General features: G+C 57.1%; 3 protein-coding genes across 10 annotated transcripts; all 3 read right to left on the bottom strand.

The window, feature by feature from the left end:
- On the bottom strand, positions 1 to 3,667 carry DIRAS1 (DIRAS family GTPase 1). Of its 2 annotated transcripts, XM_059870067.1 has the most exons (2): positions 3,599 to 3,667; positions 1 to 1,451 (listed from the first exon to the last, which is right to left on the bottom strand). In XM_059870067.1, the coding sequence occupies exon 2, from the start codon at positions 1,433 to 1,435 to the stop codon at positions 839 to 841; it is 597 nt and encodes a 198-aa protein (XP_059726050.1). In that variant the 5' UTR covers positions 1,436 to 1,451; positions 3,599 to 3,667; the 3' UTR covers positions 1 to 838. The 2 variants fall into 2 exon arrangements, with proteins under 2 accessions (XP_059726050.1, XP_059726049.1); XM_059870066.1 differs by lacking the exon at positions 3,599 to 3,667 and having other exon boundaries at positions 1 to 3,510.
- A 1,623-nt stretch (positions 3,668 to 5,290) lies between these two features.
- SLC39A3 (solute carrier family 39 member 3) lies at positions 5,291 to 10,976 on the bottom strand. 5 transcript variants are annotated; one of them, XR_009489689.1, is made up of 6 exons: positions 10,911 to 10,976; positions 10,101 to 10,239; positions 9,070 to 9,365; positions 6,880 to 7,767; positions 6,723 to 6,787; positions 5,291 to 6,446 (listed from the first exon to the last, which is right to left on the bottom strand). XR_009489689.1 is itself a non-coding variant. In XM_059869907.1 (4 exons), exons 3-4 carry the CDS (start codon positions 9,274 to 9,276, stop codon positions 7,033 to 7,035), a joined length of 942 nt encoding a protein of 313 aa, XP_059725890.1. In that variant the 5' UTR covers positions 9,277 to 9,365; positions 10,101 to 10,239; positions 10,911 to 10,976; the 3' UTR covers positions 5,291 to 7,032. The 5 variants fall into 5 exon arrangements, 2 of the variants coding, with proteins under 2 accessions (XP_059725890.1, XP_059725891.1); XR_009489687.1 differs by having other exon boundaries at positions 6,723 to 7,767; XR_009489688.1 differs by having other exon boundaries at positions 5,291 to 6,787.
- Positions 10,977 to 13,380: 2,404 nt separating this feature from the next.
- SGTA (small glutamine rich tetratricopeptide repeat co-chaperone alpha) lies at positions 13,381 to 26,667 on the bottom strand. Of its 3 annotated transcripts, none has more exons than XM_059869977.1 (12): positions 26,549 to 26,667; positions 25,095 to 25,250; positions 24,047 to 24,150; positions 23,804 to 23,888; positions 23,237 to 23,336; positions 21,624 to 21,728; positions 20,262 to 20,400; positions 18,594 to 18,656; positions 17,882 to 17,919; positions 17,026 to 17,115; positions 15,638 to 15,743; positions 13,381 to 13,503 (listed from the first exon to the last, which is right to left on the bottom strand). In XM_059869977.1, exons 2-12 carry the CDS (start codon positions 25,192 to 25,194, stop codon positions 13,441 to 13,443), a joined length of 993 nt encoding a protein of 330 aa, XP_059725960.1. In that variant the 5' UTR covers positions 25,195 to 25,250; positions 26,549 to 26,667; the 3' UTR covers positions 13,381 to 13,440. The 3 variants fall into 3 exon arrangements, with proteins under 3 accessions (XP_059725960.1, XP_059725962.1, XP_059725961.1); XM_059869979.1 differs by having other exon boundaries at positions 15,638 to 15,753; positions 26,549 to 26,666; XM_059869978.1 differs by having other exon boundaries at positions 25,095 to 25,271; positions 26,549 to 26,602.
- Between the last annotated feature and the right edge of the window lie 83 nt (positions 26,668 to 26,750).

Genomic DNA, 26,750 nt, shown 5'->3' with positions numbered 1-26,750 from the left:
GGGCAGCGGGGGGCGCGGGGGGCCCGGCTGGCTGTGGGGCCGGGGGTCTCCCGCCGGAGCTCACCAGGATTGTGCTGGGTCAGGACCTCCCGCGGACCCGATGCTTTGTGCTTGGGCTGGCGGCTCCGGCTGCGGCACCGGCTCGGGGCTGGGGGGGGCACGGGGGGCCCGCGGCGCCAGGGTGGGGCTGGGAGGGGTCATGGGGCACCACGATGGGCCTGGGGGGCAAGGGGACCTCGGTGCCGGGCTGGGGGCTCGTGGGGCTGCGGTGGCAGACGGGGCTGGGGGGGCCGTGGTACCAGGACAGGGCTGGGGGCTTTTGGTGGGGGTGGGGGGTCATGGCACCAGGATGGGGCAGGGGGGACACCGGTCAGGGGGACACGGGCACCGCGCAGGAGCTGCCCCCGCCCCGGGTCTCTGCCCGCAGGAGCAGAGCACTATGGCGTGGGGACGGGGGCGCAGGGGGGGCCCGGGACGCGCGTGACTGTCCCCAAGGGTGACACCGCCATCCCCACGTGGCACCGTCCTTCCCTCCCGCGAGGACCGACGGGGGCCGGGCGCGGTGGCACCGGTTGTGCTGAGTGCGGGGGATGTGGTCCGGGTGTCCCGGCGGCGAGTCCCGGTCCTGCCGTGCCCGGGGGGGGTGGTGGCCGCGTGTCCCTCACCTCGGCCCCGTCTTCACCCCCGGGCCGAGCACTGGCGGCTCCGCACAGTCACAGTGATGGCACACGGAGGACGAGGGGACAGTCCCGCTGCGATGCCACTGCCACGTCCAGCCGTGGGGGGGAGGAGGGAGGGGGGGTATCCGGAGTGGGGGGGCGCGGGCCAGTCCGGGGCTCTACATGATGCTGCACTTCCCCTTGATTTTGTCTGTCCTCTTCTGCTTGCTGGAGCGCTTCCCATCAATGGTGAGGCTGACGTTCCTCCTCTTCTCCAGGTTCAGCAGCTCCTGGAAGAGCTCCTTGACGTTGTAGTTCATCTTGGCCGAGGTCTCCATGAAGGCGCATTTCCACTCCTTGGCCATGGCCTCCCCCTCCCTGCTCTCCACCTCGCGCTGCGTCTCGTCGCACTTGTTGCCCACCAGCATGATGGGGATGCTCTCCACGCTGCCCTTGATCTGCACGATCTGCTGGTAGATGGGCTTCAGCTCCTCCAGCGACTGCTTGCTGGTGACCGAGAAGACCAGGATGAAGGCATGGCCCTTGGAGATGGACAGGCGCTGCATGGCCGGGAACTGGTGGCTGCCGGTGGTGTCGGTGATCTGCAGGGTGCACACGCTCTTGTCGCAGCTGATCACCTGCCGGTAGGTGTCCTCGATGGTGGGGATGTAGGTGTCGCGGAAGGTCCCCTTGACGAAGCGCAGCACCAGCGAGCTCTTGCCCACGCCGCCGGCGCCGAACACCACCACGCGGTAGTCGTTGCTCTGCTCCGGCATCTTGGCCCCGCGGTCGCTGCGGGGGCACAGGGAGGCGTCACCCCCCCTGCTCCAGGCGTGGCCCCCCTGAGATGCAGCCCCGGCCGGGAGCCGGGCTCGCTGCCCTTGGGTCGCCCTTGCCGGCCGGCGCGGGGTGCGGCCGCCTTGGCTATTTTTACCGGCCGCCCGCCGTGGCCATATGGCCGAGCGCGGCCACCGGCACCGCAGCTGCTGCCGAGGCAGCCGGGGGGGCTCGCTGGGCAGGGACCCCCCCTCCCAGCCCGCCCGGGCAGAGGGAGCAGCTCTGCAGGGCAGCAACCGGTCCGGCGAGGTCATGGTGGCACCTGGAGCGCCCAGCTGGGCTCTGTGGCCAGGTACAGAGGTGCCCTTTCACACACAGGTTGTGCTGCTGGTGTCCTGTCACCCCTGTCACCCCTGTCACTCCCTGTCCCACGCCGTGCCATCCCTCTGCTCTGCTCCCACCCCAGGGATGCATTGGGAAGTGGAGGAAAGGAGCGTGGTGCGGCTGTGGGTGGTGGGCAGTGGGTCAGAGACCCCCCCCCGTCACCCTCACGCTGCCAAACCTCAGGGGCCACCCACAGGGGACACCTGGACCTGGGCAAGGTCCCCAGTGCCCCCCAGTGATGCAGCACGGGGGTGTGAAATGAGGTGGCACAGAGAGTGGCCGGTGCTGAGCCCCCAGCTGGGCCCTGCTCCGGTTCCCCCAGTGCAGCACAGGGGTGGCAGCACCAGCTCTGTCCCATGAGGGTCCCCAAGGCATGTGGGACCCTCAAAGATCCATGGGGACATTAAACCCACCACGGGACAGGGTTTCCAAAGGTGCCCAGTCACAGGATGAGTGGGAAGGAGAAGAGGGAAGGGGGCCTGAGCACTGCCTAAGGACTGTCCCCAATCAGCTCCACTCCTGCCACCCCAGTTCAGGGAAGGGGGACAGCAAAGCACCCCAGACAGCCCCGTTCTGGTGGCTGTCCTGGGCACGGCACCTCCTGCATCCCTGAGCATCTCCAGGGGAAGGAGCCCCTTCCCATGGACACCCCATCCCTGTTCCAGGGCACTGGGGGGTCTGGACCCCGCAAAGCAGCCCCAAACCCCCGGCATGTCCCCAGACACCAGAGCCAGGCGAGGCTGGGAGCTGGAGGAGCCCATCCCCGCGGGCTTGGGCAGCCAAGGAGCTCATCCCACCGTGGGCTCCTTGGATCCCACCACGCTGGGAGCGTCACCAGCACCCGGGGGCTGGGGCTGCAGCGGGGGCCGGGGCTGAGCTGGCGTGTGGGAACGTCCAACCTTGGCCAGGGCTGGCAATGGTCCCACCCTCTCCCACCGGTCCCATCCCACCTGTCTCACCTGTCTGTCCCACCTGTCCCATCCCACTTGTTCCACCTGTACATTCCACCTGTCCACGGCTCAGCTGGAAGTGCCCCCGAGCTCCCAGCCCTGCCATGGGGCGCTCAGCTGAGGGGCTGGGCTGGACAGACCCTCACGGAACCGGGGGGACTCTTTGGGGTGACCCCACGGCCTGTGCCCAGCAGAACCCTGATCCCAACAGTCCCTGGTGCCCGAGGGTCTGGAGCACGGCCCCCCCTTTCCTCGTGGGCAGGGACCACCCGGGCCTGATCCTGCCGGGGGGCTCTGCACCCCCAGAGCCTCCCCAGCACCCTCCCACTCGGGCCCCCAGCACTGGGAGTGACACTGGTGGGGACCTGGGGGTCAGGATGGAGGGCAGGGCAGGGGTGAGGGAGCAGGGCTGGGATGGGGAGCACGGGAAGGGCAGGGTGAAGATGGAGAGGCAGGGAAGGGCAGGACGGAGGGATGAAGGGGCAGGAGAAGGGGCTGGATGGAGGTCGGAGGGGCAGAGGGAGAGCAGGGGGGACGAGCATCCCGCTCAGGATGGAGATGGAGAGGCAGGGGAAGAGCAGGACACAGACGGAGAGGCAGAAGGGGCAGGATGGAGATGGAGGAGCGGGAGAAGGGGCGGGAGGGACGAGCATCCCGCTCAGGATGGAGATGGAGCGGCAGCAGGAGGGCACGGACAGATGGCGGGGCAGGGTCGCGGGTCCCCCCGCGCCGCTCCCCGCCCTCGCCGGCAGCACCCCCGCTCCCCGCGCCGGCCGCGCTCCCCCGGCCCCCGCCGCGCCGGTCGCATTGCGGTGCCCGCCGCCTCACCGTGTCCTGCCCGGGATCCGCCCTTGGCTGCGGGCGGCGCGGCGGCCTCAGCGCATGGCCCGGCCCGGGGCGGCCCCGGCGCGGCGGCTCCGCTCCGCCCGGCGCGGCTCGGTGCGGCGGGGCTCGGCGGGGCTGCGGCCGGTGCGGCGGGGCCGGCTCGGCTGGGCGGGCTCGGCTCGGCTCGGCTCGGCTCGGTGCGGTGCGGCCGCCGCAGAGCCGATCCCGCCCCGCCGCCGGCCCCGCCCGCCGCGCCCGCCCCGCCCGGGGCCCCGGACCCCCGGGCCCGGCCCCGAGCGGCTCCGGGACCCGGCCGCGGCGGGACGGGAACAAACGGACAGGGACACACGGACAGGGATGGGGACAGACGGACAGGGATGCACGAGGATGGGGGCACACAGGCAGCGATGGGGATCCACGGGATGGAAACACCGGGACAGGGACAGACAGACAGGAACGGGATGGGGACACACGGAGAAGAGACTCAAACAGGGTCACACGAATAGGGGGGGACATGTGGGGATGGGGACAGGGACACAGCGATGGGAACACATGGAGAGAGAGACGGGGACACATGGGGGTGAGAGTGGACAGCCAGGCAGGGAGACACAGGATGGGGACACACGGACAGGGACCCCACACGGACACCTGCACATGTGGGGACATGAATCCACATGAGGAGGGACAGCCCAGGGACTCGTGGATGGGGACAGAGCCCTGCAGGTGGTGACAGGACAGATGGATACCAATGTCCCAGCCAGGCAGGGCACAGGGTGCTGTGAGCCCCTGTGGCAGCTGGGGGTGGCCTGGGCAGCGATGCTGGGCTTTGGGGACACTGAGGCCATGGTGCCACCCCAGCACAGCTTGTGCACACACCGCAGGGCCTTTGTCACCAACTGGTGGCACCTGCCCATGGCAGAGCCCCAAAACCCTAGAGGGGCCCTCGAGGGGACACACTGGGGGTCCTGGTGGGACACTCAAGCGCTGGCTGAGCCCTCCCCCCAGTGCCTGAGAGGGACCAGAAGTGCCCCAGGGTGACCATCCCCAGCTCTGGGTCCCACCACTGGCACTGGACGTGACCGATGGCTCCGGGGGTCCGACAGTCCCTGTCACAGCCAGGGTCTGCTCCTGCCTCCCACCCGCCCCCCTCCTGAGTGGCAGCAATTAAAATCTGCAGCCTCTATTTATTAATAGCCACCGGGCAACGGTGGCACCCACGCGCTGGCACCGCGTCCCCACGGGAACAGGGAGGGCACAGGGCGGGGAGGGGGGCACGGGGACATCGGCCCGCTCCACCCCGCGAGGTGACAAGGCCCGGGGGGTGGTGGCAGCCTCAGCCCCCCCGCCGCGCTCGGAGCCGGCCGGATACTCCTCGTTAGAGGGAATGAATGAGTTTTCCTTGATCATTTTCCTGCGGCTCCTCCTCGTTCCATTGAGCCGCAGCTCCCCGCCAGGCCTGACGCAACGGGGCGGCCGCTCACGCAGGGCTGAATCACGGCGCTGCCGAGCGGGGGGTGCTGGGGGGGTCCTGTCCCCCGCCCCCGGGCTCAGCAGGGCTCTGGGGGGGTCCGGCCGGAGGGGTTTGCATGCCCGGGGGGGGCTCAGCCCACGCTGGGTTCGGGCACGTGTGGCCGCCGCGTGAGCCGGACGTGAAGCAGCCATGGGGGACATCAAAAAAAGCGAATGACAGCAAGGGGAGAAGGGCAGGGAATTTATTGGGAGCAGCAGGGCCTCCTCCTCCTCCTCCACCCTGGAGCACGGGATGATCCTGTGGATGAACCCCCCCAGGGCAGCGGGATGAGGATGGGGGAGCTCAGCAGCCCTTGGCACTTCACAGCCCCCGCCCCCGATCGCAAACTGCAGCAGGAGGAGGAGGGTGTGAAACGGAGGTGACAGCCCAACAGGGGACACTCAGCACCGTGTCACCTCTTCCCCCTCATCCCCCCCAGGAGAGAGGTCACTCCCCAGGAGAGGTGAAACAGCCCCGAGGCTTCACCACACCGAGGCAAATCACGTTCTCCTCATCCTGCTGCTTTGTGTCATGCCAGGCCCAAAATAACCTCCCTCCGCCCCCCCCCCTCCACTCCAGGTTTTCAAAGGAAGATTAATTGACTCGGGGATGTTGCAGCAATTAAACTAACGAGCCCCAGGATCTGTCAGATGATGCTCAGCTGCCTCCATATGCTGCAGCTGGGCCACCGCGGAGGCTCCGCGCCTCCTTCCCGCTGCCGGCACTGCGCCATCCTTATAATTCCATCAGCGCTTCCAGGGGCCCGGCGAAGCTGCTGCAGGAGCAAAGGCTCCGGGTAATTAAAATGCAGCCCCTGCCTGAGCCAGGCTGTGTTTCACAGCTGGGGGGGAGCACATTCCCAGCTCCAGCCTCTGATCCCAGCTCCTCGCTCCCACAGGCAAATCCAGCGGGATCAGCGGCGCACGGAGCTTCCCAGGGGCTCCGCGGCTGCTGGGAGCATCGCCTCCACTCCTCCCCCCAGGGAGGTGATTCCATTCCTTTGGAAACCTGGAAGAGCTTTGGAGCAGCCCCTGATGGGAACTGCTCAACCCCTCTGACTGCAGAGCACTGAAAACACAAGAGTTTGCCCCAAAATATCAGTGCTGGAAATTGTTACTGCCCGTTTCCTGCAAGCTCACGGATCCCGGGCTCTGGATAACGCGAGGATCTGCTGCATCCCTGGAAGTGTCCAAGGTCAGGCTGGATGGGGCTTGGAGCACGCTGGGACAGTGCAAGGTGTCCCTGCCCGTGGCACTGGACAGGCTTTAAGGTCCTCCCCAACTCAAACCATCCTGGGATTCATCTCTGATTTTCAGAGGTTTTCCTTAGGGAATGCTCAGCCTATGGGTACAATGCCGAGAAGGAAGGAGGGTAGAGGGGCCTGGCCTCATTTCTCTCATGAATCCCTGGAAAAGCTGAGCTCCCCAAGCCCCAGGCAGGGCACTGGAAGCTGTGTGGAGGCAGCAGGGCCTGGAAGGCCAGAGCCCCACAGGGATGTTATTTTTGGCAGCTCTTACAACCAGGTTTTACTCCCAACTAAGCCAGCGAAAGCAGCTTAGTGCAGCCTGGCAATCCCTGCTCCCACCTGCTCTGCCTCCACTCCTGTTTGTTCCTCACCTCCTCGGAGCCTCCGGAGCTTGGCCGAAGGGAAGGAGGGAGACACACACACATTCGAGGAGCTCCTGGAAGCAGAATTTACCCAGATCCTGAACGTTTGTGTCCGCTAATCCCTGCAGCCCCGGGGGCAGGGACAATCCCTCGGGATATTCCTCACTCTGAGCACACGGGAAGAGATTCTCCTCCTCCAGGTCATCATGGAAACTCCGCCCGGGTTGGGCCGTTCCAGCGGTGAAAGGGGCGGCTCCTCCCGGCGCCGTGGGAGGGGAGAGGTGAGGTTTTGCTCCCTTGGCTTCCTGAGGCTCCCGGCTCACCACGGGACGAGCACCAGCCCGGCCAGCGCGGCATAGCCCAGCACCAAGCACAGCACCTTGAGCAGCCGGTGGCTTTTATCCTCCAGCTCCTTGGCCAGGATCTCGAAGAAGGTGACGAAGAGGAAGGTGCCGCCGGCGATGCCCTGCAGCAGCAGGGAGGCGATGCTGCCCGCGGCGTTGCGGCTGCTCTCGATGCCCATCCCCACTCCGATTCCCAGCGGGATCATCAGGCACACGGCCACCGCCAGCTTGGCCGCCTCCCTCAGCGGCAGCGAGGCCTTGGCCATGCTGATGCCCAAGGCCACGGCCACCAGCGTCTCGTGCACGGCCACTCCCAGGAACAAGCTGACCACTCTGCCTCCATCCTCCTGCAGGCCCAGGGCCAGGCCCTCGAAGATGGAGTGGGTGCAGAGGGCGAAGACCAGCCCCAGCAGGCGGCGGGGGCCGCAGCGGGCCAGCTCGGGGAGGTGCAGGCCGTGCGAGTGCAGGCCGTGCTCCCCGTAGAGCGCGCGCCCGCGCGGCGACGCCATGAAGGGGCTCTCGTACTCCGAGTCGCTGCCCGCGTCCGAGCCCGCGTTGAAGGTCTCCAGGTCGATGAAGGAGGGCTTCTCCTTCTGGAAGGTCAGGAAGAGCTGGTCCACGAAGACCGACAGGAAGAAGCCGACCATCATGATGGTCTCGGCTACCGGGTAGTCCGTGGTCACGTTGTTCTGCCTGAGCACCTCATCGAGCTGGAAGGGAGCAAAAGATCTGCTCTTTATCCCTCTGGAGGGAATCATTCCCTCAGATCCACAGTGAATCCATCCCCTTATCCCTCTGGAGAGAACCATTCCCACAGATTCACAGACCCATGGTGAACTATCCCTTTATCCCTCTGGAGACAACCATTCTCACATTCCCACAGATCCACAGTGAATCCATTCCCTTTGTCTCTCTGGAAAGAACCATTCCCACAGATTCACACTGAATCCATTCCTTTATCCATTTGGAGAGAGCCATTTCCACAAATCCACAGTGAATCCACCCCTTTATCCCTCTGGAGACAACTATTCCCACATTCCCACAGTGAATCCATCCCTTTATTCCCCTGAAGGGAACCATTCCCACCATCCATGAGGCTGCCACATCCTTGGACAGCACCCTTGGCAGAGAACAGAGAATCTCTGCCTTGCTCTTTGATCCTCACACCCCACAGCCTCCTCTGCATCCCAAAAACCTCCACTTTCTCCATGGAGCGAGGCAGGAGGTGGGCACAGCTCCCCTCGGTGAGCCCCTGGGCACAGCAGAGCTGCTCCAGAGGGCACAGCAGAGCTGCCCCAGGGGGCACAGCAGAGCTGCCCCAGGGGGCACAGCAGAGCTTCTCCAGAGGGCACAGCAGAGCTGCCCCAGGGGGCACAGCAGAGCTGCTCCAGGGGGCACAGCAGAGCTGCCCCAGAGGGCACAGCAGAGCTGCCCCAGGGGGCACAGCTGAGCTGCCCCAGGGGGCACAGCTGAGCTGCCCCAGGGGGCACAGCAGAGCTGCCCCAGAGGGCACAGCAGAGCTGCCCCAGGGGGCACAGCTGAGCTGCCCCAGGGGGCACAGCAGAGCTGCCCCAGAGGGCACAGCAGAGCTGCTCCAGGGGGCACAGCAGAGCTGCTCCAGGGGGCACAGCAGAGCTACCCCAGGGGGCACAGCAGAGCTGCTCCAGGGGGCACAGCAGAGCTGCTCCAGAGGGCACAGCAGAGCTGCTCCAGAGGGCACAGCAGAGCTGCCCCAGGGGGCACAGCAGAGCTGCCCCAGGGGGCACAGCAGAGCTGCTCCAGAGGGCACAGCAGAGCTGCCCCAGGGGGCACAGCAGAGCTGCCCCAGAGGGCACAGCCCCCTCACTCCATCCCCATCTGAGCCCCTGCAGGCTCAGATGAGGCAGGAGGAGGGCACAGCTCCCCTCGGTGAGCCCCCGGGCACAGCAGAGCTGCTCCAGCGGGCACAGCCCCCTCTCTCCACTCCCCCCTGAGCCCTTTCAGGCTCAGATGGAGGCCCCCCCGGGACTCACCTTCCCTCTGACGGCGGGGAGGAGGGCGTTGAAGCACGTGGCCAGGAAGACGCCGCCCCCGAAGGCGTTCCAGAGCGCCAGGAGGCGGCGGGAGCGCTGAGCCTTCTCGTGGTCGGCCTCCATGAGCCTGACGGGCAGCAGGGCCCCGGCCAGCACCAGCACACAGATGCCCAGCAGGCACAGCACCTTGGCCACCACGATCCTCATCCTGCCCGGGATGCAGCCCCCGTGGGGACCCTCTGGATGTGCTCAGAGCGGGGGCATCAGCCTGGATGGGCCTCAGGGAGAGAGGCTGCCTGGGGATGGGGAGAACACAGAGATTTTTCCTTTATGAGCTGTAGGAAGCAGCAGGGAAAAGTTCAAACTGGGTTCAAAAGGAGTTGGAAAGCTCTGGAATTGTGGTCACCTCAAACCACTCTTCCCTGGAGGTCCTTGAGGCCAGGTTGGACTCCAAGCCCTGTCCTGGACATTTCCAGGGATGTGGCAGCCACTGGGAAATTCTTGACAGGGCCTTCCCACTCTCACAGGGAGGAATTCCTTCCCAAAATGCCATCCCATCCCCTCCTCAAAATCCCATCCATCCCCTTCCCAATCTCCCACCCATCCCCTCCCCAAAATCCCACCCATCCCCTCCCCAACATCCCGCCCATCCCAGCCCTCTGGCAGTGGGGAGCCACCCCTAAGGGACAAAGAGAGGAATTTCAGAGCCCATCAGGTGCCACTGACTCACCCCAGGTCTGGCCAAGCCCAAAATCTGGGCCCAGGCACCAGCCACACCTGTGCCAGGGCAGAGGGAAGGGATAAAATCTTCCTTTTCCAGAGCTCACACCTCTGGAACACACCTGGCTCCCCCCAGAAACTCTTTAACCTCACTTTTTTCCCCTTTTTTCCCCATTTTTAACCCAAACCTGTCCCCTCCAAAGCCTCAAGCTCCCGAGTTCAGGTGGAGCAGCCACATCCAGCATCCCTGAATGGGGCTGCAGCAGCCCTGAGGGAAAGGAATCCCCAGGAACATCTGGGGAGCTCCTCACCTGCTCCTCCTGCACACCTGGGCCGTGTCCCCAGCCCCAAAACTGCAGCACCAAGGGATCAGCTCAGCTCCTGCTCGGGTTAGTGGCTCAAAATGAAGCATCCAAGCGATGAAAAATATTATATAAAGCAGGCAGGGCTCTGTGGGAAGAAAAACAAAGGGGTTCCTCATCCGTGAGCCTCTAAATCCCAGTGTTTCTGTTAAAAACCGGCCCTTCCAAGCTCTTTGAGACTGCCCCATCGCTTTTAGAAAGGGAGTGATGGGGAAGGGGCTCCTCCCATCCCACCCTGAGCAGACCTAAAGGGAACAGAGATGAAGGGAGGCATTTCAGGGTCGCTGGGAAGGGGGATGAGCAGCTCACATAGGCAGAGTTCAGCTGGGAAGACCCTGAGAGGGGGTCGGGGTCTGCCCTGAGCCCTCCAAGGTGGGGAGGGGGCCCAGCTCCAGCCCCTCACAGGCAGATGGGGCCCCTCAGGATGGGGAAGGGGCCCGGCCCCAGCCCCTCCTGGCGAGGAGGGGACCCCAGCCCCCCTACAGGAGCTTGGCGCCCACCCTGACCCCTCACACCCAGAGCGGGCCCAGCCCCGGCCCCTCAGACCAAGGCTGGGCTCCAGCCCCGGCCCCTCAGACCAAGGCTGGGCTCCAGCCCCTCACACACGGAGGGGGCCCAGCCCCGCTCTCCCGCCCCTTCCCCCGCAGCCCCGGCTCCCCCAGCCCCGCTGTGACCCCGGGGTCCCCGGCCCGGCCCCGCCATCCCCTCACGACCCCCTCGGCCCCGTTACCCCGGTAACCGCCCCCCCCCCTCACTCACGACCGGCCCCGCTTGCTCCCGGCCCGGCCGCCCGCACGCGCCCGCCCACGGCACGCTCCCATTGGCTGAGGCGGAAAAGCCGATTTGTGATTGGCTGCTAGAGCTGTCAATCAACGCGCCCACAGGGTGGTTCGGGTGAAGCGGCGATTGAGGTCCGCGGGAAACGCGTCCCGTAGCGCTGGGTTCCGGGCCCGGGATTACCGGGAAACCGGGAACGGGAAAAACGGGAATGGGGAAAAAACGGGAACCGGGAATGGGAAAATCATCTCTGGAACAACGTCCGCTCACGCCTACACCCCCTGCTCCTGCCGCTGTGTGATCAAACCGCACCAATGGCAGCTGCGGGTGCTGCAGGGAGAGCTGCAGCCCACCTGAAAATTCCATAAAATTCCACAAAATTCCCCTTTTTTTTTTTTTCAGGAATTGTTGGGAAAGTCCAAAAGGAGGCTGGCTGTTCAGCCTGGAGTTCAGGGGCAGCTCCAGGCAGGGCAGGAGGAATTCCCTGGAAAATCTCACCTGGAATTCAGGGCTGGAAAATCCCAACCCAAAAAGGAGGAAAAACACAAAAAAAACCAAAAAATCGGGTCAGGAAAGAGCCAGGAGGGTGAGGGAAAGGAAACAGCACAAAATGAGCTGAAAACAGCAGGAAAATGGTGCCATGGTTTCCACATTTTTGGATAATTCCAGAATATTTTTCTTTCCTGCCTGAAATTCCTTTGGTTGGGCCACAAAAAAAAGCAGTTGGAGAGAAATTAAAGGCAATTTAAGGAAAGAGAAATGGGGAGAAAAAGAAAAGTTTTCCTATTTTTGTGCTGTAGGAACGCACAGGAGGAGAATTCCCGCTGGGAAGGATAAAAAAAATTGGGTAAAACGGGATAAAATGTGCCCCAAAGAGACCCCGAGCCCACGGAAAGTTCTGGAAAATCACCTGAGCACGCAGGGATAACAACCAAAGTGTCCAAATGGTTTTTATTCCTCACGAGTGACACGAACCACATGAATTCCACGGAGCCTCGACCAAAAAAAATCACTTTTTTCCATGATTTTTTTCCGTCTCCCCAACGTTCCAGAGGGGCTCCTCTTCCCCCAGGAGCCAAAAAATCGGATTTAAATCCATTCTGGATTTTTAAAAAATCCCTCTGGTTGCTCCCAGCTGGGATTTGAGGTGGCTCCAGGAGCTTCTTCCCTGCCCAAATCCTGGAATTTTGGATTCCCTCCACCCCAGCCCGGCCAGGCTGATCATTGACATGCAATTAAAAATAAAAATAAATCAAAATAATTCAGAAAAAACTCCTTTAAAACACACTAAAAACACCTTCACTCCCTCCCTGCTCACATTCTGTGGGAGAAATCCCCATTTTTGCCAGAGTTCCTGAACACTCAAATGGGATTTTCCAGGATTTTTTGGGATTTTGGGGGAAAAAAACCCCAAAAATGCCTGGGGGAGGTTCAGTGGATCCTGGAGAGGGGAAGCAGCAAAATTCCCCCCCAAAAAAATCCCAGATTTGGAGCAAAATCCTCATTCCCAGAGATGGAAAATCCCAGGAATTCCAAGGTGGGGATGAGCAGGGACTCAAACACTTCTTGGAAGTGGCTCCCGAGGGGAAAATTGGGGGGAAAAAATAAAATTATTCGCTTGGAAATGCTCCAAAAAACAAACAAAAAAATATTGGGAATAAAAACCCCACCCAGGCAGCAAATCCTGCAGGGATTTGGGAATTTCCCAACAGAATTCTGAGTTCAGATCTGCTGGGGCTGCAAAGGAAAAAAACCCCAAAAATAAAGGGGAAAAAAGGGGAAAAAAAGGGGAAAAAGAGGGGGAAAAAGGGGGGGAAAAAGGGGGGGAAAAAAGGGGGGGGAAAAGGGGGGGAAAAAGGGGGGGAAAAAGGGGGGGAAAAAGGGGGGGAAAAGGGGAAAAAAGGGGGAAAAAAGGGGGAAAAAAGGGAGAAAAAAGGGGGAAAAAAGGGGGGGAAAAGGGGGGGAAAAGGGGGGGAAAAGGGGGGGAAAAGGGGGAAAAAAGGGGGGGAAAAGGGGGGGAAAAGGGGGGGAAAAGGGGGGAAAAAGGGGGAAAAAGGGGGGAAAAAGGGGGAAAAAGGGGGAAAAAGGGGGGAAAAAGGGGGAAAAAGGGGGAAAAAAGGGGGAAAAAGGGGGAAAAAAGGGGGAAAAAAGGGGGGAAAAAAGGGGGGAAGAAAGGGGGGAAGAAAGGGGGGAAGAAAGGGGGAAGAAAGGGGGAAGAAAGGGGGAAGAAAGGGGGAAGAAAGGGGGAAAAGGGGGGGAAAAGGGGGGAAAAGGGGGGAAAAAGGGGGAAAAAAGGGGGGAAAAAGGGGGGGAAAAAGGGGGGGAAAAAGGGGGGGAAAAAGGGGGGGAAAAAGGGGGGAAAAAAGGGGGGAAAAAAGGGGAAAAAAAGGTGAGGAGCAGGGTGGGCAATGGGAATTCTCAGGGACATGCAGGGCATGGGAAGATTTGGGAATTTTTGTGGTTTTTATCCGTTGGAGTTTTGGGTTTTTTCCCCCTCTTGGACACTTCCAAGTCAAGAATTGGCAACACGGAGGCGGCTCCCAGCTGGAAAAGCAAATTCTGGAATTTCCAGGGGCTGTGGAGAGAGGGAGAACAGGGAATTTCAGTTTAATCTGGATTATTGCTTTCTATCGAATTTCTTTTAATTTAACTTATTTATTTTGACTTTATTTTATTATATTTCAATGTGATTTATTTTAATTTATTTTATTTTATTTCAATTTATTTTTATTTTAACTTCTTTTCCTTATTTTAAATTAAAATAAAAATAATTTAAATTCCTTTCATCATTTTAATTTAAAATTATTATATTCTTATTTCAATGATTCTGATTTTAATTTAATTTTTTCATTCTTTTCCATTCACAAATTTTAATTCATTTTAAATTTTGATCAAACTTAAAATTTAATTTAATTTTAATTTATTTAATTTAAAACATTTAAATTGAAAATTTAAAATAGAAATTTAGAACTTCATTTGACTCAAACCGGAGTCACCAATTCCTGTATTCAATCAATCAATAATCAATCAATAATCAATGGCATTGATCCCTGCCCCACCTCACTCCTGATTGATTAGAACTGGAGTTATCAATTCCTGTATTCAATCAATCAATAATCAATAACTAATGGCCTTGATCCTGCCCCACCTCACTCCAGAGTGATCAATATTCCTGTATTAATCAATCAATCAATAGTCAGTAATCAATAGTCAATAATCAATCAATAATCAATAGCCAGTGCCCCACCTCACCCCTGACTGATTAGAACTGGAGTTATTCAATCAATCAATAATCAATAATCAATCAATAATCAATAACCCGTGCCCACCTCACTCCTGATTGGTTAGAACTGGAGTTATTCAATCAATCAATAATCAATTATCAATCAATAATCAATAAGCAGTGCCCACCTCACTCCTGACTGATTAGAACTGGAGTTATTCAATCAATCAATAATCAATAATCAATAACCCGTGCCCACCTCACTCCTGATTGGTTAGAACTGGAGTTATTCAATCAATCAATAATCAATAATCAATAAGCAGTGCCCACCTCACTCCTGACTGATTAGAACTGGAGTTATTCAATCAATCAATAATCAATAATCAATAAGCAGTGCCCACCTCACTCCTGACTGATTAGAACTGGAGTTATTCAATCAATCAATAATCAATAATCAATAATCAATAAGCAGTGCCCACCTCACTCCTGACTGATTAGAACCAGTTATTCAATCAATCAATAATCAATAATCAATAAGCAGTGCCCACCTCACTCCTGACTGATTAGAACTGGAGTTATTCAATCAATCAATAATCAATAACCCGTGCCCACCTCACTCCTGATTGGTTAGAACTGGAGTTATTCAATCAATCAATAATCAATAAGCAGTGCCCACCTCACTCCTGACTGGTTAGAACCGGAGTTATTCAATCAATCAATAATCAATAATCAATAAGCAGTGCCCACCTCACTCCTGACTGATTAGAACTGGAGTTATTCAATCAATCAATAATCAATAATCAATAAGCAGTGCCCACCTCACTCCTGACTGATTAGAACCGGAGTTATTCAATCAATCAATAATCAATAATCAATAACCCATGCCCACCTCACTCCTGACTGATTAGAACCAGAGTTATTCAATCAATCAATAATCAATAATCAATAAGCAGTGCCCACCTCACTCCTGATTGGTTAGAACTGGAGTTATTCAATCAATCAATCAATAATCAATAATCAATAAGCAGTGCCCACCTCACTCCTGATTGGTTAGAACTGGAGTTATTCAATCAATCAATCAATAATCAATAATCAATAAGCAGTGCCCACCTCACTCCTGACTGATTAGAACCGGAGTTATTCAATCAATCAATAACCAATAATCAATAATCAATAAGCAGTGCCCACCTCACTCCTGATTGGTTAGAACTGGAGTTATTCAATCAATCAATAATCAATAATCAATAAGCAGTGCCCACCTCACTCCTGATTGGTTAGAACTGGAGTTATTCAATCAATCAATAATCAATAATCAATAAGCAGTGCCCACCTCACTCCTGACTGATTAGAACTGGAGTTATTCAATCAATCAATAATCAATAATCAATAATCAATAACCCGTGCCCACCTCACTCCTGACTGATTAGAACTGGAGTTATTCAATCAATCAATAATCAATAATCAATAATCAATAAGCAGTGCCCACCTCACTCCTGCTGCTCCTCGTTGCTGGCGCTCGGGGTCCGGCTGCGGATTTGGCTGCGCAGCTGCTCAATGAGCTCGGGGTTCTGCTGCTGCATCTGCTGGGCAAACTGCTGGCCCCTGGGGACAGGGACAGTGGGGACAGCGGGGACAGGGGGGACACACGGGGACAGGGGGACATGGGGCCACACAGGGACAGTGGGGACAGCGGGGACAGGAGGGACAGCGGGGACAGGGGGGACACACAGGGACAGGGGGGAGAGCGGGGACATGGGGACACACAGGGACAGTGGGGACAGCGGGGACATGGGGACACACAGGGACAGCAGGGGCAGCGGGGACATGGGGACACACAGGGACAGCAGGGGCATGGGGACACACGGGGACAGCGGGGACATGGGGACACACAGGGACAGCGGGTACGGGGGGACACACAGGGACAGCAGGGACAGTGGGGACAGCGGGGACAGGGGGACACACAGGGACAGGGGGACACACAGGGACAGCAGGGACATGGGGACACACAGGGACAGCGGGGACAGGGGGACACACAGGGACAGTGGGGACAGCGGAGACATGGGGACACACAGGGACAGCAGGGGACGCATGGGGCACAGGGACAGCAGGGACAGATGGGGACAGATGAGGACACACGGGGACATCAGGGACACACAGGGGACATCAGGGACATTGGGACAGGGGGACACGGGACAGCAGTGACATGGGGACAGGGGGACACACAGGGGACATTAGTGACATTGGGACAGAGGGACACACAGGGGACATCAGAGGCAGGGGACATTGGGGACACCTGGACACAGGCAACAACCTGGGACATTCCCAGCCCTGGATCCAGGATTGTCCCCAGTCCTGTCCCCCAGCTGTCCCCAATCCTCTCCCCCAGCTGTCCCCAGCCCTGACCTCCAGCTGTCCCCAGCTGTCCCCCAGCCATTCCCAGCCCTGTCCCCATCCATCCCCCAATCCTGTCCCCAGCCCTGTCCCCAGCCATCCCCAGCCCTGTCCCCAGCCCTGTCCCCAGCTGTCCCCAGCCATCCCCAGCCCTGTCCCCAGCCCTGTCCCCAGCCATCCCCCAATCCTGTCCCCCGCCCTGTCCCCCAGCCATTCCCAGCCCTGTCCCCATCCATCCCCCAATCCTGTCCCCAGCCCTGTCCCCAGCCATCCCCAGCCCTGTCCCCAGCCCTGTCCCCAGGCCATTCCCAGTCCTGTCCCCAGACCATTCCCAGGCCATGCCCAGCCCTGTCCCCCAGCCATTCCCAGCCCTGTCCCCATCCATCCCCCAATCCTGTCCCCATCCCTGTCCAAAGCTGTCCCCCAGCCATCCCCAGCCCTGTCCCCAGGTGTCCCCAAGTGTCCCCAGGTGTCCCCACTCACGCCTGGATCAGGCTGGCCAGGTCGTTGGTGGAGGGGCTGCTCCCGGCCGCTCCCATGGCGTTGTGGCCTCCCGAGATCATCCCCGACATTCTGGGAAAGGGACAAAAAGGGCTCAGAATGGGAAAAGATCCCCAAAAATCACCCGGGGATGGGTGGGAGCGACTTCCCAATCCCGGGGAGCTCGGAATTCCCTGCAGCAGCTTGGCCTGGGTCAGCTGGAAATAAATAATTGAGCTGAACAATTAATAAAATTAGTAAAATAATGTTGATATTCCCAGATTTATGGAATTACAGCCCTGCTCTGCATCCAGGACAGGATTCCCTCCGGGGCTGGATCCAGGTGGGAATTCCCAATGGCACCAGGAAGAGGGAGCTGTGTGGTCTCATCCCAAAATCCCAAAAGGATTTGGGGGCTCCAGAGGGTCTCTCCCTCCTGCCACGCTCTGCAGGGATGCTCAGGAATGGCCTGAGCCTTCCTTGGATTCAGGAATTTATCCATTTTCTTCAAATATTGGGCACTGCTCCTCACAACCATCCAGGAATGGGAATATTCCCGTTTCCACCAAGCTGGGAAATCCTGAAATCCCATAAAACTGCAGCAGAGCCAATTCCAGGGCCATGATCCATCCCATCCCACCTCCCTTGGGAATAATTTTATCCCAATCCCTTTCCCAGCACCTCCCAGAGCACCCAAACCCCCCCAGCTCAGGGAACTGGGCTGGTTCTGAGCCCCCCCTCCACATTCCTGGCCCAAATTCCCTCCTACTCCCAGTGTGAAAGGCCAAACCCAGAATTCCAAGAGGGAATAAACCCAGAATTCCAAGAGGGAATAAAGAAAAAGTGGGATCCAACTCACAGCTGTTGTACTTGGGGGTTGTTCATGAGGTTTGAGGCCTGTGGGGAATAAAAACAACACCCTGGGTGAGGCAGCAGGGACAGGGTGGGATCAACCCCAAAGGGAAGGTGGGAATGCTTGGGGATCCTTGGGAATCCAGGAAAAGGGGAAAAATGGCAAAAAAAAAAAAAAGGCAAAAAGAAGAGCAAAGGCCAAGCCCAGATCAGAGCAGGCCCTGCCACAGCCTGGGAAAAGCCTGAGGAGAAATTCCCAGAAATTTCCCAGAAATTTCTCTGTCTGAGCTGAAGGGAGCAGCAGCAGCTTCCACACAGCCCCAGGGAGTGGGGAAAGCTTCCAGAGGGGCTCCATCCCGAGGGATCCCATGTGAGGAGACACCAGGAAGGCTCCATCCCAGGGAATCCCAGCCAGAGGAGCTCCCGGGGAGGCTCCATCCCATGGAATCCCAGCCAGAGGAGACACCAGGGAGGGGCTCCATCCCAGGGAATCCCAGCCAGAGGAGACACCAGGGAGGCTCCATCCCAGGGAATCCCAGCCAGAGGAGACACCAGGGAGGCTCCATCCCAGGGAATCCCAGCCAGAGGAGACACCAGGGAGGCTCCATCCCATGGAATCCCAGCCAGGGGAGCCCTTGGGAGGCTCCATCCCATGGAATCCCAGCCAGGGGAGCTCCCAGGGAGGCTCCATCCCAGGGAATCCCAGGATCTGCAATCACCATGCTCATGAAGCCGGGGTTGTTCAGCAATCCGGCCAAGTCGAACCCTCCGGGGCCGCTGGTCTGGAAGAAAGAAACCAGAGCTGCTGTCATTGCTCATTCCTCATTCCCCATTCCCACTGCTCATTCCCCATTCCCCATTCCCAATTCCTCATTCCCCATTCCCCATTTCCCATTCCCCATCCCCACTGCTCATTCCCCATTCCCCATTCCCCATCCCCACTGCTCATTCCCCATTCCCCATTCCCAATTCCTCATTCCCAATTCCTCATTCCCCATCCCCCATTCCCATTCCTCATTTCTCATTCCCATTCCCTATTCCCCATCCCTCATTCCCCATTCCCCATTCCCATAACCCATTCCCCATTCTCAAACCCCATTCCCCACTCCTCATTCCCCATTCTCTATTCCCCCATTTCCTCATTCCCTATTCTCATTCCCCATTCCCATCCCTCACTCCCATACCTCACCCCTCATTCCCTACTCTCCATTCCTCATTCCCCATTCCCCACTCCTCACTCCCCATTCCCATTTCCCCATTCCCCACCCCTCATTCCCCATTTCCCCATTCCCATCCATCATTCCCCATTTTCCATCCCTCATTCCCATTTCCCCATTCCCCATCCCTCATTCATCATTTCCCCATTCCCCATTTCCCCATTCCCATCCCTCATTCCCCATTCCCATTCCCCACCCCTCATTCCCATTTCGCCATTCCCATCCCCCATTCCCAGAGTTCCCAGAGCCAGGCAATCCCAGCAGGAATGGGTTGGCATGAAGGGATCCATTCCCAGCCCCTCTCACTGTCCCAGCTGCTCCAACCTGGCCTTGGGCACTTCCAAGGATGGAGCAGCCACAGCTGCTCTGGGAATTCCATCCCATTCCCTCCCCACCCTCCCAGCCAGGAATTCCTTCCCAAAATCCCCCCAAATCTCCCTTTTCCCATCCCAAATCCATTCCCTGGGTCCTGTCCCTCTATTCCTTGTCCCAAATCCCTCTCCAGCTCTCCTGGAGCCCCTTTAACCCCCTGGAAGTGGCTCCCTGGAGCTTTTCTTCTCCAGTTTCTCTGGGAATTCCATCCCAACCCCTCACATCCAAGGATTCCTTCCCATTATCCCACCTAACCCTTCCCAACACTCCCCTTGTCCTGTCTCTCCAGGCTGTTGGAAAAACCTTTCCCCATTTTTTTTGAGGATGCCCAAATCCAACCTTTAAACCCTGACAGGGAGAAGAGGCTGTTGGAAAAACCCTTCCCCATTTTTCTTGAGGATTCCCAAATCCAACCTTTAAACCCTGACAGGGGGAAGAGTCTCTGTCCAAACCCCCTGGAAAATCCCAGAGATTCCTGCTCACCCCCTCTGTGACCTCCCTCTCCCAGCTCTGTCCTGGGAAAAAACCCTTGGAAAATTAAAATCCCCTTCAAAACGATCCATGAGGACATTCCAGCCCATTCCTGCCAAACCTCCAGGTTTCTTTTGGGGGGGAAAAAAAAAAAAAATTCTTTATGTTAAAAAAAACCAAACTAAAACCACCTTTGGTGCTACGGGGGAAAACAAAAAAAAAAAAGCTGAATTTTGGAGAGATTTGATCACAAAAGTGGAAATTGCTGTTGCAAACCCCTGCTCCTCCTCTTTTAACCTCAATAAAATCCCAAATTCCTCAACTTACTGGACTGGGAGTCTCCTTCATTTTCTGTTCAGCTATTTTGAGGTTGGATTTGTACGTTTCGTTGTCCGGATCCAACTCCAGAGCTTTTTTGTAGTAAACAACAGCTTCTGTGTGTTTGTTTAGGCTGGAGAGGGCCAAGCTGGGAAAAAAAAAAAGAAAATTCAAAGTCACACAAGGGTTTTTTATCACATTTTTAAATCCAGTCGTTGTCCCCACCAATTTTCTTAGAATTGAAAAATGTGAATTTTTCTCCACCTTAAAAAGTTGAAATTTTTAGCCCCTTAATTTAAAAACTAGAGGAATTTTCATGGTGGAACAAACTGATAAAATCTTTGTTCTGGTGTGTGCAGGGATTGAAAATCCCAGCAGGAATAGTGGAAAGAACATAAAAATCAAAGAGGAATTTTTTGGTCACTTGTTTTATCTAACTGTTGTCCCATCAACCTCCTAAAAATTGAAAAATATTAATTTTTCTCCACCCTATAATGCTGAAACTGCAGGAATTGTTTCATGGTGGAGCAAACTGATAAAATCTTTGTTCTGGAGTGTGCAGGGCTGCAGAATTCCCAAGGAAAGGTGGAAAGAAAATGAAAATCAAAGAAGAATTTTTTGGTCATTTGTTTTATCCAACCGCTGTCCCACCAACCTCCTAAAAATTGAAAAATGTGAAATTTTTCTCCACCCTAAAAAGCCAAAACAGCAGGAATTTTTTCATGGTGGACCAAACTGATAAAATCTTCGTTGTGAGGTGTGCAGGGATTGAAAATCCCAGCAGGAATAGTGGAAAGAAAATAAAAATCAAAGAGGAATTTTTTTGTCACTTGTCCCACCAACTTCCGAAAAATTTAAAAATCTGAATTTTTCATATTTTTCAGCAGGGATTTTTCATGGTGGACCAAACTGATAAAATCCCTGTTGTGGGGCATGCAGGGCTGCAGAATTCCCAAGGGAAGGTGGAAAGAAAATGAAAATCAAAGAGGAATTTTTTGGTCATTTGTTTTATCCTACCCCTGTCCCACCAACCTCCTAAAAATTGAAAAATGTGAACTTTTTCTCCACCCTAAAAAGCCAAAACAGCAGGAATTTGTTCATGGTGGAACAAACTGATAAAATCTTTGTTGTGGGGTGTGCAGGGATTGAAAATTCCAGCAGGAATGGTGGAAAGAAAAGAGAAATCAAAGAGGAATTTTTTGGTCACTTGTCCCACCAACTTCCGAAAAATTTAAAAATCTGAATTTTTCATATTTTTCAGCGGGAATTTTTTCATGGTGGACCAAACTGATAAAATCCCTGTTGTGGGGTGTGCAGGGGTGCAGAATTCCCGAGGGAAGGTGGGAATTTCCCCAGGCAGGTGCTGCTCACCCCATCCTGCCGTAGGCTTTGCTGTAGCTGGGGTCGATGCCGATGGCTCGCTCGCAGTCCCGCACGGCGCCCGCGTAATTCCCCAGCTTGCTGTAGGCAGCAGCTCTGGAAAAATGGGAAAAACAGGAATGGCCTGGATTGCCCAGCAAATTGTGTTCTGTTTGCCATCTGCCTGGCTGTTGGGGAGTTTTCCTTATCTCTTCCACAACTGCTGATAAGAGGCTGTTGGATGTCCCTGCATGGCTGAGAAGTGCTACACTAGGAGATGTGAGCCCAGGGGGAGGAGCCAGGAATTCCTACCTGGATATAATCTGGATGTTCTGGAACACCAGCATGGCTCCGCCCAGAGAGAGGAGCCAGGAATTGCTGCCTGGATATAATCTGGAGGTTCTGGAACACCAGCATGGCTCCAACCAGAGGGAGGAGCCAGGCATTCCTACCTGGACAGAATCTGGAGATTCTGGAACACCAGCTCAGCTCCACGCAGTGGGAGGAGCCAGGCATTCCTACCTGGATAGAATATGAAGATTCTGGAACACCAGCATGGCTCCACCCAGAGGGAGGAGCCAGGCATTCCTAACTGGATAGAATCTGGAGGTTCTGGAACACCAGCATGGCTCCACCCAGAGAGAGGAGCCAGGCATTCCTACCTGGACAGAATCTGGAGGTTCTGGAACACCAGCATGGCTCCACCCAGAGGGCGGAGCCAAACATTTCTACCCAGATATAATCTGGAGGTTCTGGAACACCAGCACAGCTCCACCCAGAGGGAGGAGCCAAACATTTCTACCTGGATATAATCTGGAGGTTCTGGAACACCAGCACAGCTCCACCCAGAGGGAGGAGCCAGGCATTCCTACCTGGATAGAATCTGGAGGTTCTGGAACACCAGCTCAGCTCCACCCAGAGGGAGGAGCCAGGCATTCCTACCTGGATATAATCTGGAGATTCTGGAACACCAGCATGGCTCCACCCAGAGGGAGGAGCCAGGCATTCCTACCTGGATAGAATCTGGAGGCTCTGGAACACCAGCATGGCTCCACCCAGAGGGAGGAGCCAGGCATTCCTACCTGGATATAATCTGGAGGTTCTGGAACACCAGCACAGCTCCACCCAGAGGGAGGAGCCAGGCATTCCTACCTGGACAGAATCTGGAGGTTCTGGAACACCAGCACGGCTCCACCCAGAGGGAGGAGCCAGGCATTCCTACCTGGACAGAATCTGGAGGTTCTGGAACACCAGCACGGCTCCACCCAGAGGGATATCAGGCACCCAGTGCCTGATAAAGATCACATCCCACCCAGAGATCCCACCATGAGCAAGGAACTGCTCCAAAACTCCACAGGATCGTTACAAAAATGGGATTTTTTGGCCTCCAGCGCCACATTCCACCCTGAATTCCCAGCACATCCCACCCTGCATGGAAGCAGATCCCATTCCATGGCATCCCTCATCCCTCCAGTGCCTGATAAAGATCATTTCCACACCCACACCCCACCCAGAGATCCCACTAGTAGCAAGGAACTGCTCTAGAACCCCACAGGATTGTCACAAAAATGGGATTTTTGGGCATTCTGGAGCTGGGATGCCAGCAGGGAGGAGCTGCTCAGTACCTGTTGCAGAAATAAACAGCGTTGGCTGGGTTTAACTCGATGGCTTTTCCATAAAAGGACACGGCAGCCTCAAAGTTTTCTGCCTTCATTTGGTCATTTCCTGAAAGGAGGGTGGGAAAAAACAGGGAAAAAACTGGGATAAACCAAAGCAAAGGCCTGGATTCATGGAGATAGCACAGGGGAGAGGTTTGTCAGCGTGGGGCAGGGCCAGCAGTGAGGCTGTGCTGGAAATTCCCCCATTGCTGATCCCAAAAACCACCCCAGGTGCTGGCTCAGGGGGGAAGGGCTGCATCCACACCCATCCCACTTTCTCCCAGGAAAAAGCCATGCCCAGAGCAGGAAGGATGGATGCTCTGCTCCACACCCCACAGGATTTTTGGGATAAAAATCCCACTGATCCAACATCCCTGGCAGCAAAACTTCCCCACACTCCTGCAGCCCAAGCAGAGCAAGAGGCAGAAAAAGAAAACATTCCCTTTTTTCCTCCAATTCCAGGTGCCAAGGAATCGAGATCCCCTCCCAATCAGCCCCAAACCCTCGTTACCCAGCAGCTCCAGGGGTTGGTACCTTCAGTCTTGAGTCTTTCAGCTTCAGCCACGTCATCTTCTGAGGGGGTGACAGGCTCCGAGTTCGTTCTGGAGTGTTCCAGCTCCTTCCAAGGAGAGGCAGAAGCTGAGCTGAGCATTCCCATCATTCCCATTTTTTCCAGCCCCAAAACGTTCCCCTCCCACACTCTCTGAGAGGAGCAGCAGCCTCCTGGAAAATCCAGCAGAACTCAGGGGAAAGGAACATCCCAGGGCTCTCACTCACCTTCCCTGCCACGGCTTCAAATATTTCGGGAAGGGTTTGGGACACAGCCAGGCTTTGGTCTTCCATGGAGACCCCAAACGCTGTTTCCAGGCACTGGATGGCCACTGGACAAGGAGAGTCAGGTCATTCATTAATAAATATTCATCCCTTTCCCTCATCTCTCAAAAAAACAGGAAAAAAAAACCAAAAACTCAATATTTCCCCCCCACCAGATGGGATTTTTGGGCTGTATCCTCAGATTTTGCCAAAACTCAGAGCTGGGCAAAGCTTCCTTCTGGATATCCTGGATGGAGCCAATCCCAGTTCCCACCCCCTGAGGGATTCCTGGGGTTGGAAGTGAATCAGGCTGGGGCAGCATTCCCACAGCTGGGAATGTGGGAATGCCCAAGAATTCCAAGGAGAGCCCCAGACATTCCCCTCACTCTGGGAACCCTGAGCCACCTCCTCCTTCCTCAGGCTTGGGAAGCTGCTCTCAGGGAAAAGCAGAGCCTCCCTGAGCCCTCCTGCCACATTTCACATCCCAAAATATCCCATTCCCAGCAACAACCCCCCACCCCACAGCCACGCTCCTTTCACCACGACAAACCCACAAATTAAACCTTAAGCTCCTTAAGGAGATCTTTTAAGATCCCTGCCCTTTGGAAGGGCCTGGAAAAACCCTGAGGGATGAAATTTTGGGGAGCAAAAGAGGAGAAACAACCCCAGGAGCACAAAAAGTTTCTCTGGAGTCAGGGAATTTCCACCTCCCACCCCACAGAGTGCTCCTGGCTCTGCCTTGGCCTGGATGAACCCTCTGAGTCTCCAAGCAGGGATCAGGGAGGCTTCTGACCCCAGGTAGATCCCTGCCTCCAGCTAAGCTGCTCTTGGCAGAGATCAGAAGCCCCACAAGCCACCAGCATCCCTGGATAAATCCCAAAAAGAAAAATTAACTCCACAATTCCAGCGAGGTTCCACACCGGGAACGGCCCAGCCAAGCCAGGGGTAGAAAACAGGGAAAAAAGGGTGAAATTCTCCCAAATTTTGGCCTGACAGAGGAAGATCCACCCACCTTCCAAACTCTCCTGAGCATCTGGAGACATGCTCCCGTTCTGGAGCTGGGTGTGCAGGAACTGGATGATGGAGAAGGCCAGACGCTTCTGGTCTGCCATGCTGGGAGAGAGGCTGGAGGGGCCGGGCTCCACCGCTCCTGGCTTCCCAAAAAATCCTGCACAGACACAAACTGTGGCTTCAAACAGAAAAGGGAAAAGGATTTTGCTGCTGCTGCCCCTCAGGGAGATGTTGGATGAGGATGGATCCCCTCCAAATCCATCCTGAACTCCAGAACTTTCTTTATTTCCTTTAGGGAATCCTCCAGGCTTGGATTCGCCCTCTGCTCAGCACAACCCTGCCAAGGGAAGCAGCCAGAGGTGCTGCAGGGAGCACCTGGAGCTCACCAGGAAAAATTCCCAATTTTTGGGGAATTTCTCCTGAGCACAGCTTGCTGCTGAAATCAGAGCCAGGAGCGGGAGGAATTTAGGAGGAATTTGGTGGCCCCAAACCAAAGCCAGGAGTAGGAGGAAGTTGGTGGCCCCAAACCAGAGCCAGGAGGAATTTGCTGACCCTAAACCAGAGCAGGAGGAATTTGGTGGCCCCAAACCAGAGCCAGGAGCAGGAGGAATTCAGGAGGAATTTGGTGGCCCCAAAGCAGAGCCAAGGACGAATTTGGCAGCCCCAAAGCAGAGCCAGGAGCAGGAGGAATTTAGGAGGAATTTGGTGGCCCCAAAGCAGAGCCAAGGAGGAATTCGGCAGCCCCTGGCAGCAGGGCTGTGCCAGCCTGTCCTGGCAGGGCACAGGGAGGGAAATCCCAAAGCACGGAGAGCCCAACCAGCACAACCCGGGGCTGGGAATTCCCAGGACAGCTCCCGAGGGAAAACTGCCCGGACTTTAAGTGGGTTTGTAGCACAGCCAGGCTCATTTAACCAAGACGTGAGCTCCGTTTAACGCGAGTCCACCGGAGCTGAGCCGGTCCCATCCGCCCAGAGCAGCACTGGGCCCGCCTGGCTCCGGTTCACCGGCAGCCCCCGGACCCCACCGGGCGGAGAGGGATAGGCACTGCTCCCCGGTGTCCCTGCCCCGCTTCCCAAAGCCCCGGGAGCACCGCCCGGACCCTGCCCCGGTGGAGGCAAGCGGGGACCCCCGGCCGGGGAATCCGCCGGGTCCCGGGGCGCTCACCGAGACCGGCGACTCCCACGCCTGGCACCGGCAGGAGCGGACACACAGAGTCCCAAGAGGGGGCACAGCGGGCTCCCGGTACGTCCCGACCCGTCCGGTCCCGCTCCCCCCAGGCCCCGGTGCACCCGGTACCCCCCGGTGCCGCTGCCCTCAGGTGGACCAGAACCGCGGCTGCCGGCGGGCAGCACGGCCCGGCACCAGCGGGTCCGGAGGCGGAGGGGTCCCGGCGGGAGCCCAGTCCCGGTGCCTCCCGGTCCCGGTCCCGGTGTCCCCCGGTCCCCCCGCGCTCACCGGACACTCGCCTGGGCCGGGCGCGCTCCCGCACTGCGCATGCGCCGCACCCGCCGCGCGCCGGCGCCGCTCCGGCCCCGCCCCTCCCGATGGCACAAGAATGGGCGTGGCCTATGGCGGAAGCCCCGCCTCCGCAGGTACCATAGAGATGTGGCGTTGTCACGGCAACGCGCGGGGGCGTTGCCATGGGAACGGGCGGGCG

The sequence above is a fragment of the Haemorhous mexicanus genome, chromosome 29 (genome assembly GCF_027477595.1).
Source record: "Haemorhous mexicanus isolate bHaeMex1 chromosome 29, bHaeMex1.pri, whole genome shotgun sequence".
Lineage (NCBI taxonomy): Eukaryota > Metazoa > Chordata > Aves > Passeriformes > Fringillidae > Haemorhous > Haemorhous mexicanus.
The sequence above is the reverse complement of the archived record's forward strand: the minus strand, read 5'-3'. Positions and strand labels throughout refer to the sequence as shown.